The sequence below is a fragment of the Triticum dicoccoides genome, chromosome 2A (assembly GCF_002162155.2).
Source record: "Triticum dicoccoides isolate Atlit2015 ecotype Zavitan chromosome 2A, WEW_v2.0, whole genome shotgun sequence".
NCBI lineage: Eukaryota > Viridiplantae > Streptophyta > Magnoliopsida > Poales > Poaceae > Triticum > Triticum dicoccoides.
This window is the reverse complement of record NC_041382.1, coordinates 681768880-681785285: the sequence shown is the minus strand read 5'-3', so window position 1 is coordinate 681785285 and position 16406 is coordinate 681768880. Positions and strand designations below refer to the sequence as shown.

The following is a 16406-nucleotide window of genomic DNA, read 5'->3' as shown; positions in this document are numbered from 1 at the left end:
GAGAAGTGGAAAACTAGAGATACTTTTGATGCTTCGAAGAAGAAGAGTGTGATGACTAAGGATTAAGAAGATGTCGTCGGTGAGGAGAGAAGGAGCCCCACTCCTCACTCCGCGACAAAATCTTATAGGCCCGATGCAAACAAGAAAGTGAAGGGAGCCAAGGCCGGAGACAATGATCTCAAGGAATGATTTGATGCCATTATCACGGCAAGGAAAGACTATGCCAAAGAAACAAGAATGTTCAAGCTCAAGGAGATAGAGGAGAGGAGTGAGGCCGAGCGGTGGAGGGCGTCGACCGAGGAGAAGAGGGCGGCGACCGAGGAGATGAAGATGGTCGAGGAAAAGGCACTCGAGGACACATCTACTCTTGATCCCAAGGCAAAGGCCTATGTTGAACTTTGTCATGATGAAATGCTCATGAGGCAAATTATGATGAGAGGAGGCATGGGAGGTGCCATGGGTGGCTACATGAACATGATGGGGGTTGCCATGAATGGTGCATTTGGTGGAAACATGGGAGGTAGCTTCGGTGGCAACATGGAAGGTGGCTTTGGTGGCATGGGAGGTGGCTTCGGAGGCAACATGACCGGCATGGGAGGTGGCTTTGGCGGCAACATGATGGGTGGCTTCGGAGGTGGCTATGGCGGCAACATGAGTGGCGTTGGAGGTGGCTTCGTCGGCAACATGACTGGCATGGGAGGCAATGAAGGTGCTTCCGGTGGTGCTGCCGGCAACGAGACTTCACCGCTTCACAACGTCGACAAAGAAGCCGGTGATGATGATGATCGTACCACGGTTCACAACACCGGTGGTGTTGATGACCCGCATGAATGATATTTATGTGCATTTTAATTTGTAGGGTGAAAAACTTTGATTGGGACGATGCACTTTTGTTAGGGATTTAAAACTATGATGATGATGCACTTTTGTTAGGGATTTGAAACTATGATGATGATGCACTTTAATTTAAAATTTTAAGTGATATTTCAATGCAAAACCGTGGCTATACAACGGATGAACAGTAGCTGCGCGGGCAGCGGCCAGTTTTACATCTTCGTTTTGGACCGTCTGTTAGAGTTGTTCTTTTACATCTTTGTTTTGGACCATCTGTTGGAGTGGAGGTTTTTTCGAAGATGTAAAAAACACTTTTTGGTGCTTCAAATTTTTACGTCACCAGTTTGAAGCACCAAAATATACATCATCTATTAAAGATGCTCTTAGAAGTCCGACTGCATCCGGATTGAAGTTAAATCGAGAGCACCACGTGAGAGGTTCTTGATAGGGTGATACCGTTTGAGTACTCAATTGTTGTCATATGCCGCGGATCAAGAGTTGGAAAAGGAAAATATCCAAGCGATGGTGTTTGTGACTCATAACAATTACTTCCTCGGTCCCAAAATATAAGAACGTTTTTAACACTGCATTAATATCAAAAACGTTCTTATATTATGGGACGAAGGGAGTACTTATTAAGTACTCGTCTCATAATGTAAGACTTTTTTTTGATACCAATGCACTATAGGACGGAGGGAGTACATGATTACATCTTTATATATATATATCATCATCTGTCATCACACTGTGCTGTCACGTATATATCTCTACTATTAAAGGGGATCGAACGTCGTGATGGTTCGACCTCCTCCTTCCCTCCTCCTCTCGATAGATCCCACACAATCCACGTTGAGAACCAACCAGCCTTTCACTACGATAAAAAGAAAATGAAAAACAACCTCCGTAGAAAAAGCACCCACGAGGCCACAACCAGGCACACACGTTCCCTGCCGCGAACTCTCGTCACCAAACCCATCGCTCCTCCCATCCCATCTCTCGCGAGAAAAATCCCCTACTGCCATCCAGATCGGTGATCACCTCAGGTCTCCTCCACCATTCGCCCGCCTCCCCCCAAGGCCGTGGCCTGACTCATCCTCCCCTTTGCTCACCGCACTAGCGCAGGTGCTCACGCCTTCCTAGCGCTCAAGCGCCGCCCACGGGTAAACGATGGCTTCAGCCGCGTCAACGAGGTCGAGGTGTCCCTGACCCAGCCCTCACCCTCACCTTCATCGGAGGCCTTGCCCGTCTTGATAGGGTCGGTTACTCTTTCCCTCCCCTGTCCTGCCCTCCCCTGGAGGCGGCGACACACTCCTCTCATCTATCTCCAGGGGATGCCCTGCCCTCCCCTGGCGTGCTGGGGACCGATGACCGTGGGGAATGTGATCTGGTGGCGCCTGTCGAACATCGAGAGGTGGCAGAGCCCCGCCACACACTTGTCCCCCCTCCCTCCTCAGGATCCTCAATTTCTCATCTAAAAGGTTATGTCTGTGTGCGCCATGCCTATGGTTTCATTCCTGAATTAATCTTATCTTGAAGTGTGGTGATCTTGCATGTCTGTTTGTGTTCTCAAGGCATTCAACCTTTGCTTTCACTTCTTGTGCAGGTTTATGTGGATGGAACTACCACCATATCCACCCATCCTTTTGGTTTGGTCCTGTGATGCTGACGCACATTGTCTTTCATGATCCTATTATCTGTCTTTTAGTTTTGACTTGTGATGCTGACGCACGTTTTCTTTCTACAACTGTGATATTTCCCTCCTTCGTGGATGTATGCAACTGCATGAATGGGACAACGAAGCCGCTGTCATGAAAACTGCAGAGTGATGACAGAGATACCGAGGTGTGAAATAAAAGGCAAATGTGAAGCTCTTGCATCAATCCTCAGACTGATTCCTGCAAATTTTCCTACAGAACTACAACATGGTAGTCTTGAAGTAAATACTATTTCTGTTATTTTCTATGTGTTTTTAGCACAATAGATAGTTAATATTGTTTTTACTCTTCAAGTTCAAGATGAGGTCGACCAATTAAGAAAACAGTTTGGTGAGATAGAGTGGCAGGTTTGCTAGAATCACTGTAGCTTCTTCTGGGACGTTTTTCTTTTTTGAGGAAACTATTTTGTTTACACCATCCTATTGGCATGTCTATGGCATCAGTGAAACTTAAACGAACACTTCTAGGCTATATATTATTAAGGTGTACATACATTGACCCTTTACATGGATCTTGCCATATTTATTTGCCAGTCATTTGAGCTATTTGAGAAACTTGAAGGCAAGCTCAAGGAAATACATCATTACCTTTTAGTTTATTTTTGAGTTGTTGGAATCAATCTGGAAAACATCATCCTATTGTAGATACAATATTTACTGGTTTATAGTCTTATACTCTGTTTGACATTACACATTACAGAAATAGTGAGATTATGCTTATGCCACTGTGCTGACAGAGATTGGCTTATTAATAGTATGGAGAGGACAAGATCGAAAAGGACGGTGATATAAGGAAAACGGGGAGTGGAAGAGGAAGAAAGTTGGGATGACAATTATAAATAGGTTAGTACTTCGAATCTTTATGCACTGAGGTATTCTTTGTGGTAGAAATAAGTGTTTTAATAGGCTCATGATTTTGGTGAAACAGTATGATCTATGTGTGTTCCTTCACATGGAAAAATATGAAAGGGTACCCATTATAAAATCATAGACCAGCAGTGATGTATCATTTCTTTGTCTTTCATATTGCAAATATGGCTCACATGGCCGCACTCTGCAGAATATCGAGTTTGATGATGATGATAATTGGAACCAAGAGGAGGAAGCAGGTAAGTTTCATTTGATTTTCTGTTCATATGGCGGCTAATGTGACCAGATATGTAAGTCTGGATTGGTTTACTTTCTTGTAGGTTCTACACTTACAGTTTTTAGTACTTGCTTCTTGTTGCCTCTCAGTGTATCACTAAATAATCAGTGTTTTGGGTACTTGCTTCCTGTTGCCTCCCAGTGTATCACTAAATAATCAGTTGACCAGTGTTGGCAATGGTGCATCGATCCTATTTAGTTCTGGTTATGTATGCCTTCCCAGATACAACTTATACCCAAAAATATTAGCATACACATTGATATTAGTTGTGGGAGACTCGGCTATGCCGGCAATGCCTCCAATGTGGTGGTGGTCATGGTGGACGCCACCATGTGCACTTCAGCTCATCCGGGTGTAGCCGGAGTGATTTCCTTCGCAGTTCAAGTCCGGGCAGTTTTTTATGTGCATGTAATCCCGTTTTGCTTGGTCCCTAGCATTATTAATTTTATTTTTCTACCAATAACAACCAAGTAATGTGTGCATGTCCATGTCTTAGTGTAATTCTCGGTTAGTTAGATCTTACCGATGCATGTGCTTCGTGGGATGCCACGAATCCAGTGCAAGCAGCGTCGCAGTGGCTGGGTTCAGGTGGACATGGGATGGTTCATCCGATATACCTACCCACTAGCTATTCTCTCTTTTTCAGTAGTATTTTAAACGACAGTAGTTGACCATATAAATAAGAGGAAAAAACCAGAAAAGGTTGCAAGATTTTCACGCAATGGAAATCATTTGTTTGCGTGCTCGCGTGTGTGTGTAGGCGCGCTTGTTCTTTCATGTCCAAATACTTGTGTAGTGTTGTGAGAGAGATCCAGCAACTTCAGTTTTTGTCATGCAGTTCCTTGAGTCATATACATCTCTTGTGTCCTTTAGATACATCATGTGTACAGGGAGCAAGCGCCACATTGCTACATTTAATGCTTTGGTGTGCTCTCACGCTCCAAGCCATTGTCCCACACTCCAAACTGCATATATTGACTGTGATATGAAATTGTAATTGCTCATAATTTAAATTTTTGACACAAGGCAGGAGCCAAGAATACTAGCTTGCCTGGGAGAAGATATGTAAGAGAGTATATTAGTTTACCTTTTGAGGGAAGAGTATATAATTTAAGAATAAGGCACATCTGTGTGACATGGAAGCTCTTAATAATGGTTAGCGTATGGTTGCCAAGTTATTTCTATGGTTCATCTCAAATTGAGCGTCTTGATACTTCATATGAAAATTTGATTGTAAAAATTTGTTTGCCACAAGACACACTTTTTTGTATGAAAGAAATATGTATAAAATTCCTCGAAGCATTGTCGAAAAGCAGGTTCGTATGTCTGAGTGTCTGACATGCCTTTCTTTTTCAGTTTTTCCTGCCAGAAAGAAAGCAAGTGACTTATTTAATCTCAGAGATATGTCCCTGTTATCAGTTTTGAGGAGTCATTGTTCCAGTCACACAAAATGTTGACAGATGTATCATTTACAATGACCGTTCAATTGTAATTTCAGTGCCATGTCATAAAATTTGAATTCACCACTTCAGCCCCTTCCATAAGGTAGTTCTCTTTCTATGACCTGAAATCACAAAATCCATTGCCTGTGATTTAGTCTTCTATACCAGCATAGCAAATTGGCAATTGTAAATGATTACCTATGGCGGTGAAGTTATGTGTAGCTACAAAATCTTTCTCTGTCAGTCTCAAGGGGGCAACAAGGTCATCCAGTTTGTTCATTCATTCAATTCTTTTTGCTTTGCAGATATTGCATCAAAGGCCGGAAGTGAACCATGCAATACATCAATCTAATATGAGTTATAATCGGCTGACCATGTAGGATGTACCAATTGTAATGTATTACACTCCATATTTCCTTACATTTGTGGCATGAAATTTTTATTCCTCTCATTTGTCCTTTTTTTTGTTCTGTCTCTTAAATTGGTGAATTGGAAGTTATGTTGTTTCAGATGCTTAATGTGCGATGAAGCAGATGGTGTTCGGAAATCCAGCATCTGACTCCTGGTTTTGGTCTCAAGACTACAGTAAAACAATGGAGCAAACATGGTTCACTGCAAAATTTACTTAATACAACTACAGTTATAAATTTCTGAGACGAGGAACATAGTTGATCTTCATTAGATCTATTCAATTACCCAGAAAACCCAATTTTTTAATTGTTCTTCGCATTAGGTGCCTAGAGTTTTAAGTGTTTTGCACTTGCACCCTGTAGCCAGCCTTTCTTTATGTGCTATTCAGTCCAACAAAACAAAATGCTAGAGCGAAAGTAAATCTTCGGAAATGAAATCACATATTGCCATGCATGCTCAATGCATATTTCTGAAGTAGAATATTTCATTGTGTCCATATACATTTTTTTATTCCGTGGCAACGCACGGGCACTCAGCTAATACTGCAGTAAAAACTTGATCGAGCGGGCATGACACAATCGGTTCGACCGTTCGCACAATGCTTTCGTGTTTAGTCCAGCTGTGCAGGACAATGTGAACGCCACGCCTGCTCGGCTCGCTCTGTCGCCTCCAGCTGCCCCCGGCGTGCGCTCGCGTCGCTATAAAACCAGGCAGCGCGGAGGCGCACCGTCATTCAACCAGTAGTATCTCGCAAAAGCCACCCAAGACGAGTCGCTTCTCCCTTTCTCCGGCCACCGTCGCCCATCCGCAATGGCGCCTACGGCAACGACGACGACGACGGCGGCGGAGCAGCAGCAGCACCCGAGGAAGGCGGTGGGGCTCGCGGCACACGACGCATCCGGCCACCTCTCGCCCATCCGCATCCCCCGAAGGTACGCACGCACGCACGCTCCCCTATCTAGCTAGCCCATCCCCATCCCCTGTCCGTCTCTTGTCGGAGACACACCGGCAGTCGCCATTGCGGGGAATCGTTCCGGTTTGTAATTTCTACGCCTGCGCTAGCTCAGCTGTGGCTGTGGGAACAGACTCAGTATAGGCCTGTGCGCGTCGTGCTAGTTTGCGGTTCAGATCAAGCACACCAATTAAGTGCAAGCTTGAGACTCTGAATTTGGTTCCGTGGTCAGTGTACGCGCGTAGCTGATCTTAATTTCGTATCTCAAGTAAACTACGACCTGTCACTTCGCCCCATGCGGAGTCGGAGAAGGGACAATATTATTTACGCCATATTTTCCCGCAAGTGGTACTACTCAAGTAACGGTCGAGCCTTCTTTTAGTATTATACTGTTCTACAAGGAAAATATACTTACTACTTCTTGCTCAGCCTCTCGAACCCTCTTGTTCCAAGCGATCGACAGTGATTTCTGAAGAATCAGTAAAGTAAAACGGAGTTGCTAAATCTCGGACGATCGAGATTTGACGAAGTCTTAGTCGATGCTATACTCGTTAGATCCTACGTAGAGATCCGTGTAAAATTTTCTTTTAGTTTTTTTTCGTTCTTCCTTTTTATGTTCTCTCACTTGACTAAGACTTCGTTAAGTATCAGTTGATTGAGATCTAGCCATACCCAAAGTAAAATCATTGTAGCCAGGTTGCAACTCACAATATCAACTATGAAATTCTGGCGACTTCAGTTCTGAGTTGGTGATAGGCAATTAAGTAAGAGTAACATGCAGGTAGAGCTGCCGATGCTAAACCTTTACCCATTCACTGCTCTCTGCATCATCCACACACACATCATACCAGATCGGGTCAGACCTCAATTCAACTGCAGCTGCAGGTACCGAACCTTCATTCTTTCCTTGAAAGTTCTTGGAGTGAAGGTGAATTTTATCGCTGCCCCTGCAAAGAACTTATGGTGCCCGCCACCAACCTGATCTTTCTGGCTGCTGCATACCTCAGTCCACAACATGTCCTGCCATCCGCTACGTATACTCGTTTCGGCCTGGGCCTCCTTCTTCTCTAGCTGGCTGGCAGTTACTATGCATTAATTCAAGGCAATTCAATTGCGTTGCTACGTATATGTACGCTTGGTGGATCGTCAAGTTGTTCATCGCCCCGCTCCTGCCTGCTGCACCCGCACATGGCTGAGTTTATGGGAGATGGATGAAGATGTCCCACTGTCCCCGAGACCAGATTCAGCCCGCAGAGAGGATTTGTTACAGTTTTTTTCTCGTTTATTGTGCCGGCCAGCTCAACATGTTCTCTTTTTTTTTGCGAGTAGGCCAGCTCACCTTGTTGATGTTCGCTTGACCATGCATGTGTCCTCTGTCAGCTACAACAGCAGTGCAAACCCTTCGTAGGAGGCAAGACATACGAAAGGTCGCAAGACATATATGTAGAAGGGCACACGCCGACACGCGGTTAATCTCCTACTAGTAATGCAAGAGATCGGACAAATAAACACTCCATCTGCCCCGAATGACTTGTCGCTCAAATTAGTGGTAGATATATCCATTTGAGTGAAAAGTAATCTGGGACACGTAGGAAGTAGTTTAAAGAGTTGGTGTTATCAGTAACTAGTTGAATTTTCAGATGCAAATCTCGAATGATTAAGGTTAGTAGTCTCCATTGTCATTGTGAGCTCTGAATATGTACCCCGCGTCAGCAAATTGCAGTTCTGAGACGTGCTCATGGGTGAGAGTGCATGGCAGAGGAGATGGTTGTGTTTCTGACACGATCCCTTCCGATGCAGTAGAATCGTCTGGACTGGTTCGTGAGAATCTAATATCGCCGTTAATTCTGCAGGAGCACTGGTGACGACGACGTGGCCATAAAGGTGCTCTACTGCGGCATCTGCCACTCCGACCTGCACACCATCAAGAACGACTGGAGGAACGCCATCTACCCCGTCGTCCCCGGGTAAACTTCACACATCACTCACAGGAGCCACGAGATCGCCAGGCTGATCACCGTGCCACAACTTGTTATAATCACCGATTATATGGTTGCAGGCACGAGATCGCCGGGGTGGTGACGGAGGTCGGCAAGAACGTGGCGGGGTTCGCGGCCGGCGACAGGGTGGGCGTGGGCTGCATGGTGAACACCTGCCGGGCCTGCGAGAGCTGCGAGGAGGGCGCCGAGAACTACTGCGCCAGGGTCGTCCTCACCTACAACTCCCGCGACAGGGACGGCGCCGTCACCCGCGGCGGCTACTCCGACCTGGTCGTCGCCGACGCGCGCTTCGTCGTCCGCTTCCCCGACGCCCTGCCGCTCGACGTCGCCGCGCCGCTGCTCTGCGCGGGCGCCACCGTGTACGCCCCCATGCGGCGCCACGGGCTGGGCGCGCCCGGCAGCCACGTGGGCGTGATCGGCCTCGGCGGGCTCGGGCACGTCGCCGTCAAGTTCGCCAGGGCGTTCGGGGCGGCGAAGGTGACGGTGATCAGCACGTCGCCCGGGAAGCGGGAGGAGGCGCTGGAGCGGCTGGGCGCGGACGCGTTCGTCCTCAGCACCGACGCGGCGGAGATGAAGGCCGCCGCGGGCACCATGCACGGCATCGTCAACACGGCGTCCGCCGCCGCGTCCCTGCACCCGTACCTGGCGCTCCTCAAACCCCACGGCAAGATGATCCTGCTCGGCATCCCCGATAAGCCCCTGCAAGTCTCCGCATTCGCTCTCATCGGCGGTAAGTTCAGCTTCGATTGTGATCTTCCTTCATCACCCAGAAAAATCTTATGATCTTCCTTCATTCAGAAAAATCTTGCCTTGCGAGCTTCCCGGTTTGATCTTTTACTGCGACCGAACAGGCGGCAAGACTCTTGCCGGGAGCTGCATGGCGAGCATCAGCGAGACGCAGGAGATGCTAGACTTCGCCGCCGAGCATGGCGTGGCGGCGGACGTCGAGGTGATCGGCGCCGGGGAGGTGAACGCGGCCATGGAGCGCCTGGCCAAGGGCGACGTCAGGTACCGCTTCGTCATCGACGTCGGCAACACCCTCAAGGCGGATTGACTAGGGAGCTCGCCGGCTCTGCTCTGTAGCGTGATCTGCCGGCGAGATCAGTGGCCAAATCCAGCAACAAAAACACCCGATCGCTACTCATGCCAATAAATGCAGAAGTCCGTATATGATTCTGCTCAATCTGGCTTAATGTAGTGCTGTACTGAACCCTGCTTCTGCTCAATGCAGTATATACGTAGTATGTTTGCGGAGTGTGACATGAATATGGATTTTCTGAGAGTGAGAGAAAGGGAGATAACAAACAATGCAATATGCAACATCTTTCCTTCATATAAATACGATAAAATTCCTTAACTATACGCCACAAATTAAGTGCGATATCATGCTCTTTGCAACAGGAACCATACATATATACTCCCTCCGTCCGAAAAAGAATGTCGCGACAGCATTCTTACAGAAAAAAACCCTCCAACTTTCTCTGACCAAACCCACGACGGCTGCTGCGGAAGTCGACCCCGACGATGTCGGCTCCTCCTCCAAATCCTCCTCATGCTTATCGGCCTCATTCCCAAGTGCTCTGCAAGTCTGAAATTTTTAACTGTAAGTCTGGAATTTTGATCTTTACCGTCAAGTCTGAAGTTAGCGGTAACTCTGAAGTTCGTGTTCATGTCAAGTTAGTGGTAACCACTGAAGTTTGTGGGTACAGTTGCTTGGCGTTCACACAAGAAGCTGGTGTTTCTGTCAGATCTTTGAAAGTACTAGTTAATTGCTCATGTGTTGCAACGGAACATACGTATTTTGGCGGCTCATCATCTATCGTGTCTAATATATGCCTTTAAATTCATCACACTGACCCACATATATTGTTAAAAAAAGGGATTCATGATGCAAATCAAGGGGTCACATGCTTTAAATATAAGTCATATCGGTGGTCATTACAGAGAGGGAGAGTAACAATATAAAGAGTAACATTACAATGAGAGAGAGAAAAAGTAACATTTCACACGGACACACATAGACTGTTTTTGACCGATTACAGTATATTTTTTTGACCTACTACAGTATAGCCTAGAAGCTTGAAAATTAAGAGGGCAATTATCGTTGACGAAGACTCAGCTACACCGGAGGGTGTTGTGCCAGCGTGATTGCGCTGCGACCAACACGACAGTGCGTATCCCTGGAAGCCAAAAATTGGGGCATGCGGCCTAGTCAAGGTAACATATACAGTTCAGAGCTTGTAGTGGTCATTGGAATAAACAGTGTAGTCTTCATCTACAGAAGACCCCCGCTACTATCCGTGAGCGCACAAGGGACGCAGCCGGCGGAAGGTGGATGTTGGCGTACACATCGGCACAGTCATTGGGCAAGCTGCGCTAACAGAGAGTGACCTGGAGCGCCCGCGGCTCATTGACCTTGGCAGCGGCGGCCCGGTGGGATCTGTCATTTCTCCTACTCCGACAGCTTGCACGGCAAGATCTAGAAGGAGAGACATTGGGCAAAGCTCAAAGCCAGATCCGATTTATCGAAACCCTGACTACAACTACGGTCTATGACTGTACAAGAGGCGAAGCCCTCGCCCAACTAAACTTGGGCTTTCGCCGGGGCAGAGAGTCGAGGGACCTGCGACGAGGAATTGGGGAGGGGGTCCTCGAAAACGTTTTTTAGCTCCTTCTTGAAGACACGTTTGTTTCAGGAGATAAGTAGAAACCTCCAGAATATTCGTGTTGTCTTTCGGATGCCTTCTGCAAAATTCTGTCAGATGCTCAGGGTGTTTTTGCAAAACTGGTGCCTCGGGTCATTCTCATCCTTAGATTCCACATCGGACGGTGCAGATGGCCCTAAGGCAGACATACCATCACCACCAACTGGCTTTTTTATAGGAGTAGGGATGATTTTCTAGTTACAATAAGTTTGTGTTCATGTCTGCCATTGGTTACAGTAAGTTAGTGCTTAACTGGACATTGGTTAGAGTAAGGATTGGATCTTAGTTGTGTCATCACACAAGAAGTTGTAGTGTTTAAAGCTAAACTAAGAAAGATTAAGCAAAGCAAATGATATGGGCAAAGCAAATGATATGGGCATGCATGGCGACAAATTCTCTTGCTACTTGGACGAACAAATTTTCCCGCAATTTAGAAACTAATGATGTTTGTCCCTTTTGTGGTGTGGAACACGAGGACGGTTTCCACGCGATGTGCAGATGCCTACATGCCAAGGATTTATGGAGAGCCGTGGCGCAGGACTGGCCAATCCCGGACGTGGACGAAGTGTGCAACACAGGGCCGGGATGGCTCCTTGGGGTGCTTGATCAGCTGCAGGAGCTCAGTCGCATGGTTCTGTTGATGGTCTTTTGGCGTACGTGGCACGTCCGAAACAAAATCACCCATGACAAACTGCCACCGCCTACTGAAGCTTCCCGTAGATTTCTTCAGAGTTACATAAACTCATTGTTGTGCCAAAAACAATTTCCACATCATGACCAAGCTAAAGGAAAAATGGTATTGTATCCTGACCAGTGGCGGAGCTGGATGCAGACTACGGCTGGGGCTGTGCTATGTTGAGTGATAAACTTCTATAATTTTCTATGCTTTGCATGAAGAAATTACAAAGGAAGTTGTTTCTAGGCCTGGGTCTATAGCCCTAGCTGCCCCAGGCCTGTCTCCACCACTGATCCTGACCGTGTACGTCCAGCTCCTGATCAGCGGCCGGCCGGGAACGCATGCATGGAGCTCAAGTGGAGCAAGCCGGTTGTTGGCTGGGCCAAGCTCAATACTGATGGTAGTTATGTGGCAAGCAACAACACCGGCGGCTGTGGCATGGTACTGCGGGACGCACAAGGTCAGATTATGAGGGTGTTTGTTTCCAGAGATTTATTGGTCTAGGGACTTAAATAAGTCCATATAAGTCTCATCTAAACCAAACATGAGGGACTTATAGGGACTTAAAGTGGGCATTTGGGACTTATGAAATAAGACTCTCAAGGAGGGATTTATAGGGACTTATAGTTATAATATGGTCTTATAGAGACTTATAGGTCCCAGGAACCAAACAGGTAGGGACTTTTAGGGACTTGTGACTTATAAGTTGAGACTAAAAAAAGTCCTAAGACTTGTGAACCAAACAGGGCCTATATACTCGGCTTGCAGGCAGTTATTTGCATGCGATGACACTCTTGTAGCCGAGTTGGGGGCGTGCAAGGACGGCCTAGCTATTGCCCTACACCGCACCAACTGTCCCATACAGTTGGAACTTGATAGCGCCGAGGCGGTGACGATGCTGCAAGCTACAGTACCTGATCGTTCGAGGCATATGGTGCTAGTCAGAGAGATCCAGGAGATGATGAAAGATGATAGGGAGATCTTCGTTACTAAGATTAGTCGTTCTTAGAATAAAGTTAGTCACTATCTCGCTACCTATGGATGGTGCACTCCTTGCACTGCGGTGTGGTTAGGAGGAGGCACTGATGACACTACCGGAAAACGGTCCTACGCCGATGGCCAAAACTATGCCGACGGCTGCCGTCGGCCTACTTGGAGCTATGCCAACAGCCTACTCCTGGCCGTCGGCTTATCCTGGCCGTCGGGCTACCCCGATCTACGCCAACGGCAGCCGTCGGCACAGAACGGTCGTCGACCTAGATGCAGACACGCCGACAGCAGCCGTCGGCATAAGCCAGCCGTCGGCATACCTGTGGGTCCGGCGACCCCGCCCGTGACCAGCGGCTAACACCGTCAAACCTATGCCGACGGTCGGGACGGGCGGCCGTCGACATATCTCCGCACGCCATGTCACCGATCCGCGCCGTAGATATGCCGACGACATAGGCGCCACGTCAACGATGCGCGGCACGGCGCCCACCTAAACCCTGCCGTCGCTATGCCGACGGCGGGCATAATTAAATTTTTTTACATCTGTTTTTTTGCATATGTTTTTATGCTTTTTTTACATATGCTTTTATGCATTTTTTACATATGTTTTTATGCTTTTTATGTATTATATGAAAATATATGTAGTTTGTAATTTTTTCCATAGATTATGAATATATATATATATATATATATAGTTTGTATTTTTTTTCAAGCACATTAATAATGTGCCGTCATGTTCTTTTGAATATAGGTCCTTATATTTTATTAAAATAAACAACAGCTATGCCGACAGAAGTTTTGTGGCGGTTGCAAACGCCCGACACCCATCCCCGGAGTGTGACCCCCTCACGTCCGCGGTGTGCCCCCCTCACGGACGGCGCCGCCGCCGGCATCTGGAGGGCGGAAACAGCCGCATCGGGTCTATACGAAGGGGACGTTGCTCCCAAGTGTTTCTATGAGATGACCTACCACAACAGGGTGGTGTTGTGGCATGTCCGAAGAGGCGGCGCGCATCTCCGGGGCGTGCCCCCCTAACAGACGGTGCCGTCGCCGGCACCTGGAGGGGGGAAACGGACGCATCGGGTCTACACGGAGGGAATGTAGCTGTCGGTTTGGCCCAGATGTTGCTCCCAGGTGTCCCTCAGGGCTGACCTGACACAACCGGGTGGAGAGGTCCACTGTTCAAAGCCCATCCGTGGAAAGTCAAAGGGCAAGATCTCGTGGTCAACTGCTCCAAGGTTAGGCGGGACGGGGGCCCTGGGGGGTTAGCAATGCCACTGGAGCGTCGCACCGGCCCCTCATACATGCGGGGTGGTGTTGTGGCATGTCCGGAGAGGCGACACACATCTCCGGGGCGTGGCCTCCCAGCACACGGACGACGCCGCCGCCGGCACATGGAGGAGGGAAACAGACGCGTCGGGTCTACACGGAGGGGATGTAGCTGTGGGTTTGGCCCGGATGTTGCTCCCAGGTGTCCCTCCGTGCTGACCTGACACAACCGGGTGAAGAAGTCCACTGGTCAAAGCCCGCCCGTGGGAAGTCAAAGGGCTAGATCTCGTGGCCAACCGCTCCACGGTTAGGCGGGACGGGGGCCCTGAGGGAGGGGGGGTAGCAATGCCACCGGAGCGTCGCACCGGCCCCTCATACATGCGAGGTGGTGTTGTGGCATGTCCGAAGAGGCGGCACGCGTCTCCGGGGTGTGGCCCCCCTCACGGACGGTGATGACACAGTAGTAGACGTTCTGCGGTAACGGTGTGGCGTGAATATTATTAAATACTCGGATCGCGATAAAATCATGAGTTTTTTACACGACGTGGGCACATGTGCTATAGGAACGATGGTAATTTTTCATAATTTTTGGTGTTGGAGAGGTATCGGAACATTTTCCTCTACGCGGATTGCCCTTCGCATGTCTACGACTATGGCCGGCGGCCTCCGTGGGCTAGCATGCCGCCAATCTTGCGTACACGGCTTCTCACAAGTCTGAAGGTGTTGTGGCAGTTGCAAATGCCTGGCACGCGTCTCCGGGGCGTGGCTTCCCAGCTCACGGACGGCGCCGCCACCGACACCTGGAGGGGGGAAACGGAGGTGTCGGGTCTACATGGAGGGGATGTAGCTATGGTTTGGCCCGGATGTTGCTCCTAGATGTCCCTCTGTGCTGACCTGACACAACCGGGTGGAGAGGTCCATTGGTCAAAGCCCGCCCGTGGGAAGTCAAAGGGCTAGATCTCGTGGTCAACCGCTCCAGGGTTAGGCGGGACGGGGGCCCTGGGGGTAGCAATGCCACCGGAGCGTCGCACCGTCCCCTCATACATGCGGGGTGGTGTTGTGGCATGTCCGAAGAGGCGGCACGCGTCTCCGGGGCGTGGCCTCCTAGCTCACAAACGGCGCCGCTGCCGGCACCTGGAGGGGGGAAACAGACGCGTCGGGTCTACACGGAGGGGATGTAGCTGTGGGTTTGGCCCGGATGTTGCTCTCAGGTGTCCCTCTGTACTGACCTGACACAACCGGGTGGAGAGGTCCACTGGTCAAAGCCCGCCCGTGGGAAGTCAAAGGGCTAGATCTCGTGGTCAACCGCTCCAGGGTTAGGCGGGACGGGGGCCCTGGGGGATTGCAATGCCACCGGAGCGTCGCACCAGCCCCACATACATGCAGGGTGGTGTTGTGGCATGTCCGAAGAGGCGGCACGCGTCTCTGGGGTGTGACCCCCCTCACGGACGGTGATGACACAGTAGTAGACGTTCTGCGGTAACGGTGCGGTGTGAATATTATTAAATACTCGGATCGCGATAAAATCCTGACTTTTTTACACGATGTGGGCACATGTGCTATAGGAACGATGGTAATTTTTCATAATTTTTGGTGATGAAGAGGTATCCAAACACTTCCCTCTACGCGGATTGCCCTTCGCATATCTACGACTGTGGCCGGCGGCCTCCGTGGGCTAGCATGCTGCCAATCTTGCGTACACGGCTTCTCACAAGTCTGAAGGTGTTGTGGCGGTTGCAAACGCCCAACACGCGTCTCCGGGGCGTGGCCTCCCAGCTCACGGATGGCGCCGCCACCGGCACCTGGAGGGGGGAAATGGACATGTCGGATCTACACGGAGGGGATGTAGCTGTGGGTTTGGCCCGGATGTTGCTCTCAGGTGTCCCTCTATGCTGACCTGACACAACCGGGTGGAGAGGTCCATTGGTCAAAGCCCTCCCGTGGGAAGTCAAAGGGCTAGATCTCGTGGTCAACCGCTCCAGGGTTAGGCGGGACGGGGGCCCTAGGGGGTAGCAATGCCACCGAAGCGTCACACCGGCCCCTCATACATGCGGGGTGGTGGTGTGGCATGTCCGAAGAGGCGGCACGCGTCTCCGGGGCGTGGCCTCCCAGCTCACGGATGGCGCCGCCGCCGGCACCTGGAGGGGGGAAACATACGTGTCGGGTCTACACGGAGGGGATGTAGCTGTGGGTTTGGCCTAGATGTTGCTCCCAGGTGTCCCTCTGTGCTAACCTCACACAACCAAGTGGAGAGGTCCACTGGTCA

The 16406-nt window shown here is 49.3% G+C and overlaps 1 protein-coding gene and 1 long non-coding RNA gene across 7 annotated transcripts; both read left to right on the top strand.

Moving 5' to 3' along the window:
* Window positions 1-1763: 1763 nt before the first annotated feature.
* Window positions 1764-5991, top strand: LOC119356221. 6 transcript variants are annotated; one of them, XR_005171866.1, is made up of 6 exons: window positions 1764-2312; window positions 2438-2759; window positions 3286-3391; window positions 3609-3657; window positions 5443-5534; window positions 5648-5991. It is a non-coding gene; the product is annotated as an uncharacterized LOC119356221 (long non-coding RNA). The 6 variants fall into 6 exon arrangements; XR_005171869.1 differs by having other exon boundaries at window positions 3609-5240; XR_005171870.1 differs by having other exon boundaries at window positions 2438-2676; window positions 5443-5991.
* A 241-nt stretch (window positions 5992-6232) lies between these two features.
* Window positions 6233-9762, top strand: LOC119356220 (cinnamyl alcohol dehydrogenase 7-like). Its single transcript, XM_037623147.1, has 4 exons — window positions 6233-6480; window positions 8354-8467; window positions 8560-9230; window positions 9352-9762. Exons 1-4 carry the CDS (start codon window positions 6359-6361, stop codon window positions 9552-9554), a joined length of 1110 nt encoding a protein of 369 aa, XP_037479044.1. The 5' UTR covers window positions 6233-6358; the 3' UTR covers window positions 9555-9762.
* Window positions 9763-16406: the final 6644 nt, after the last annotated feature.

Coding starts and splice junctions, on each gene's coding strand:
- LOC119356220 (XM_037623147.1), top strand. CDS start 6,359: ATGGCGCCTACGGCAACGACGACGACGACGGCGGCGGAGCAGCAGCAG. Junction 6,481..8,353: donor CCCATCCGCATCCCCCGAAG/GTACGCACGCAC, acceptor TTAATTCTGCAG/GAGCACTGGTGACGACGACG. Junction 9,231..9,351: donor CGCATTCGCTCTCATCGGCG/GTAAGTTCAGCT, acceptor GCGACCGAACAG/GCGGCAAGACTCTTGCCGGG.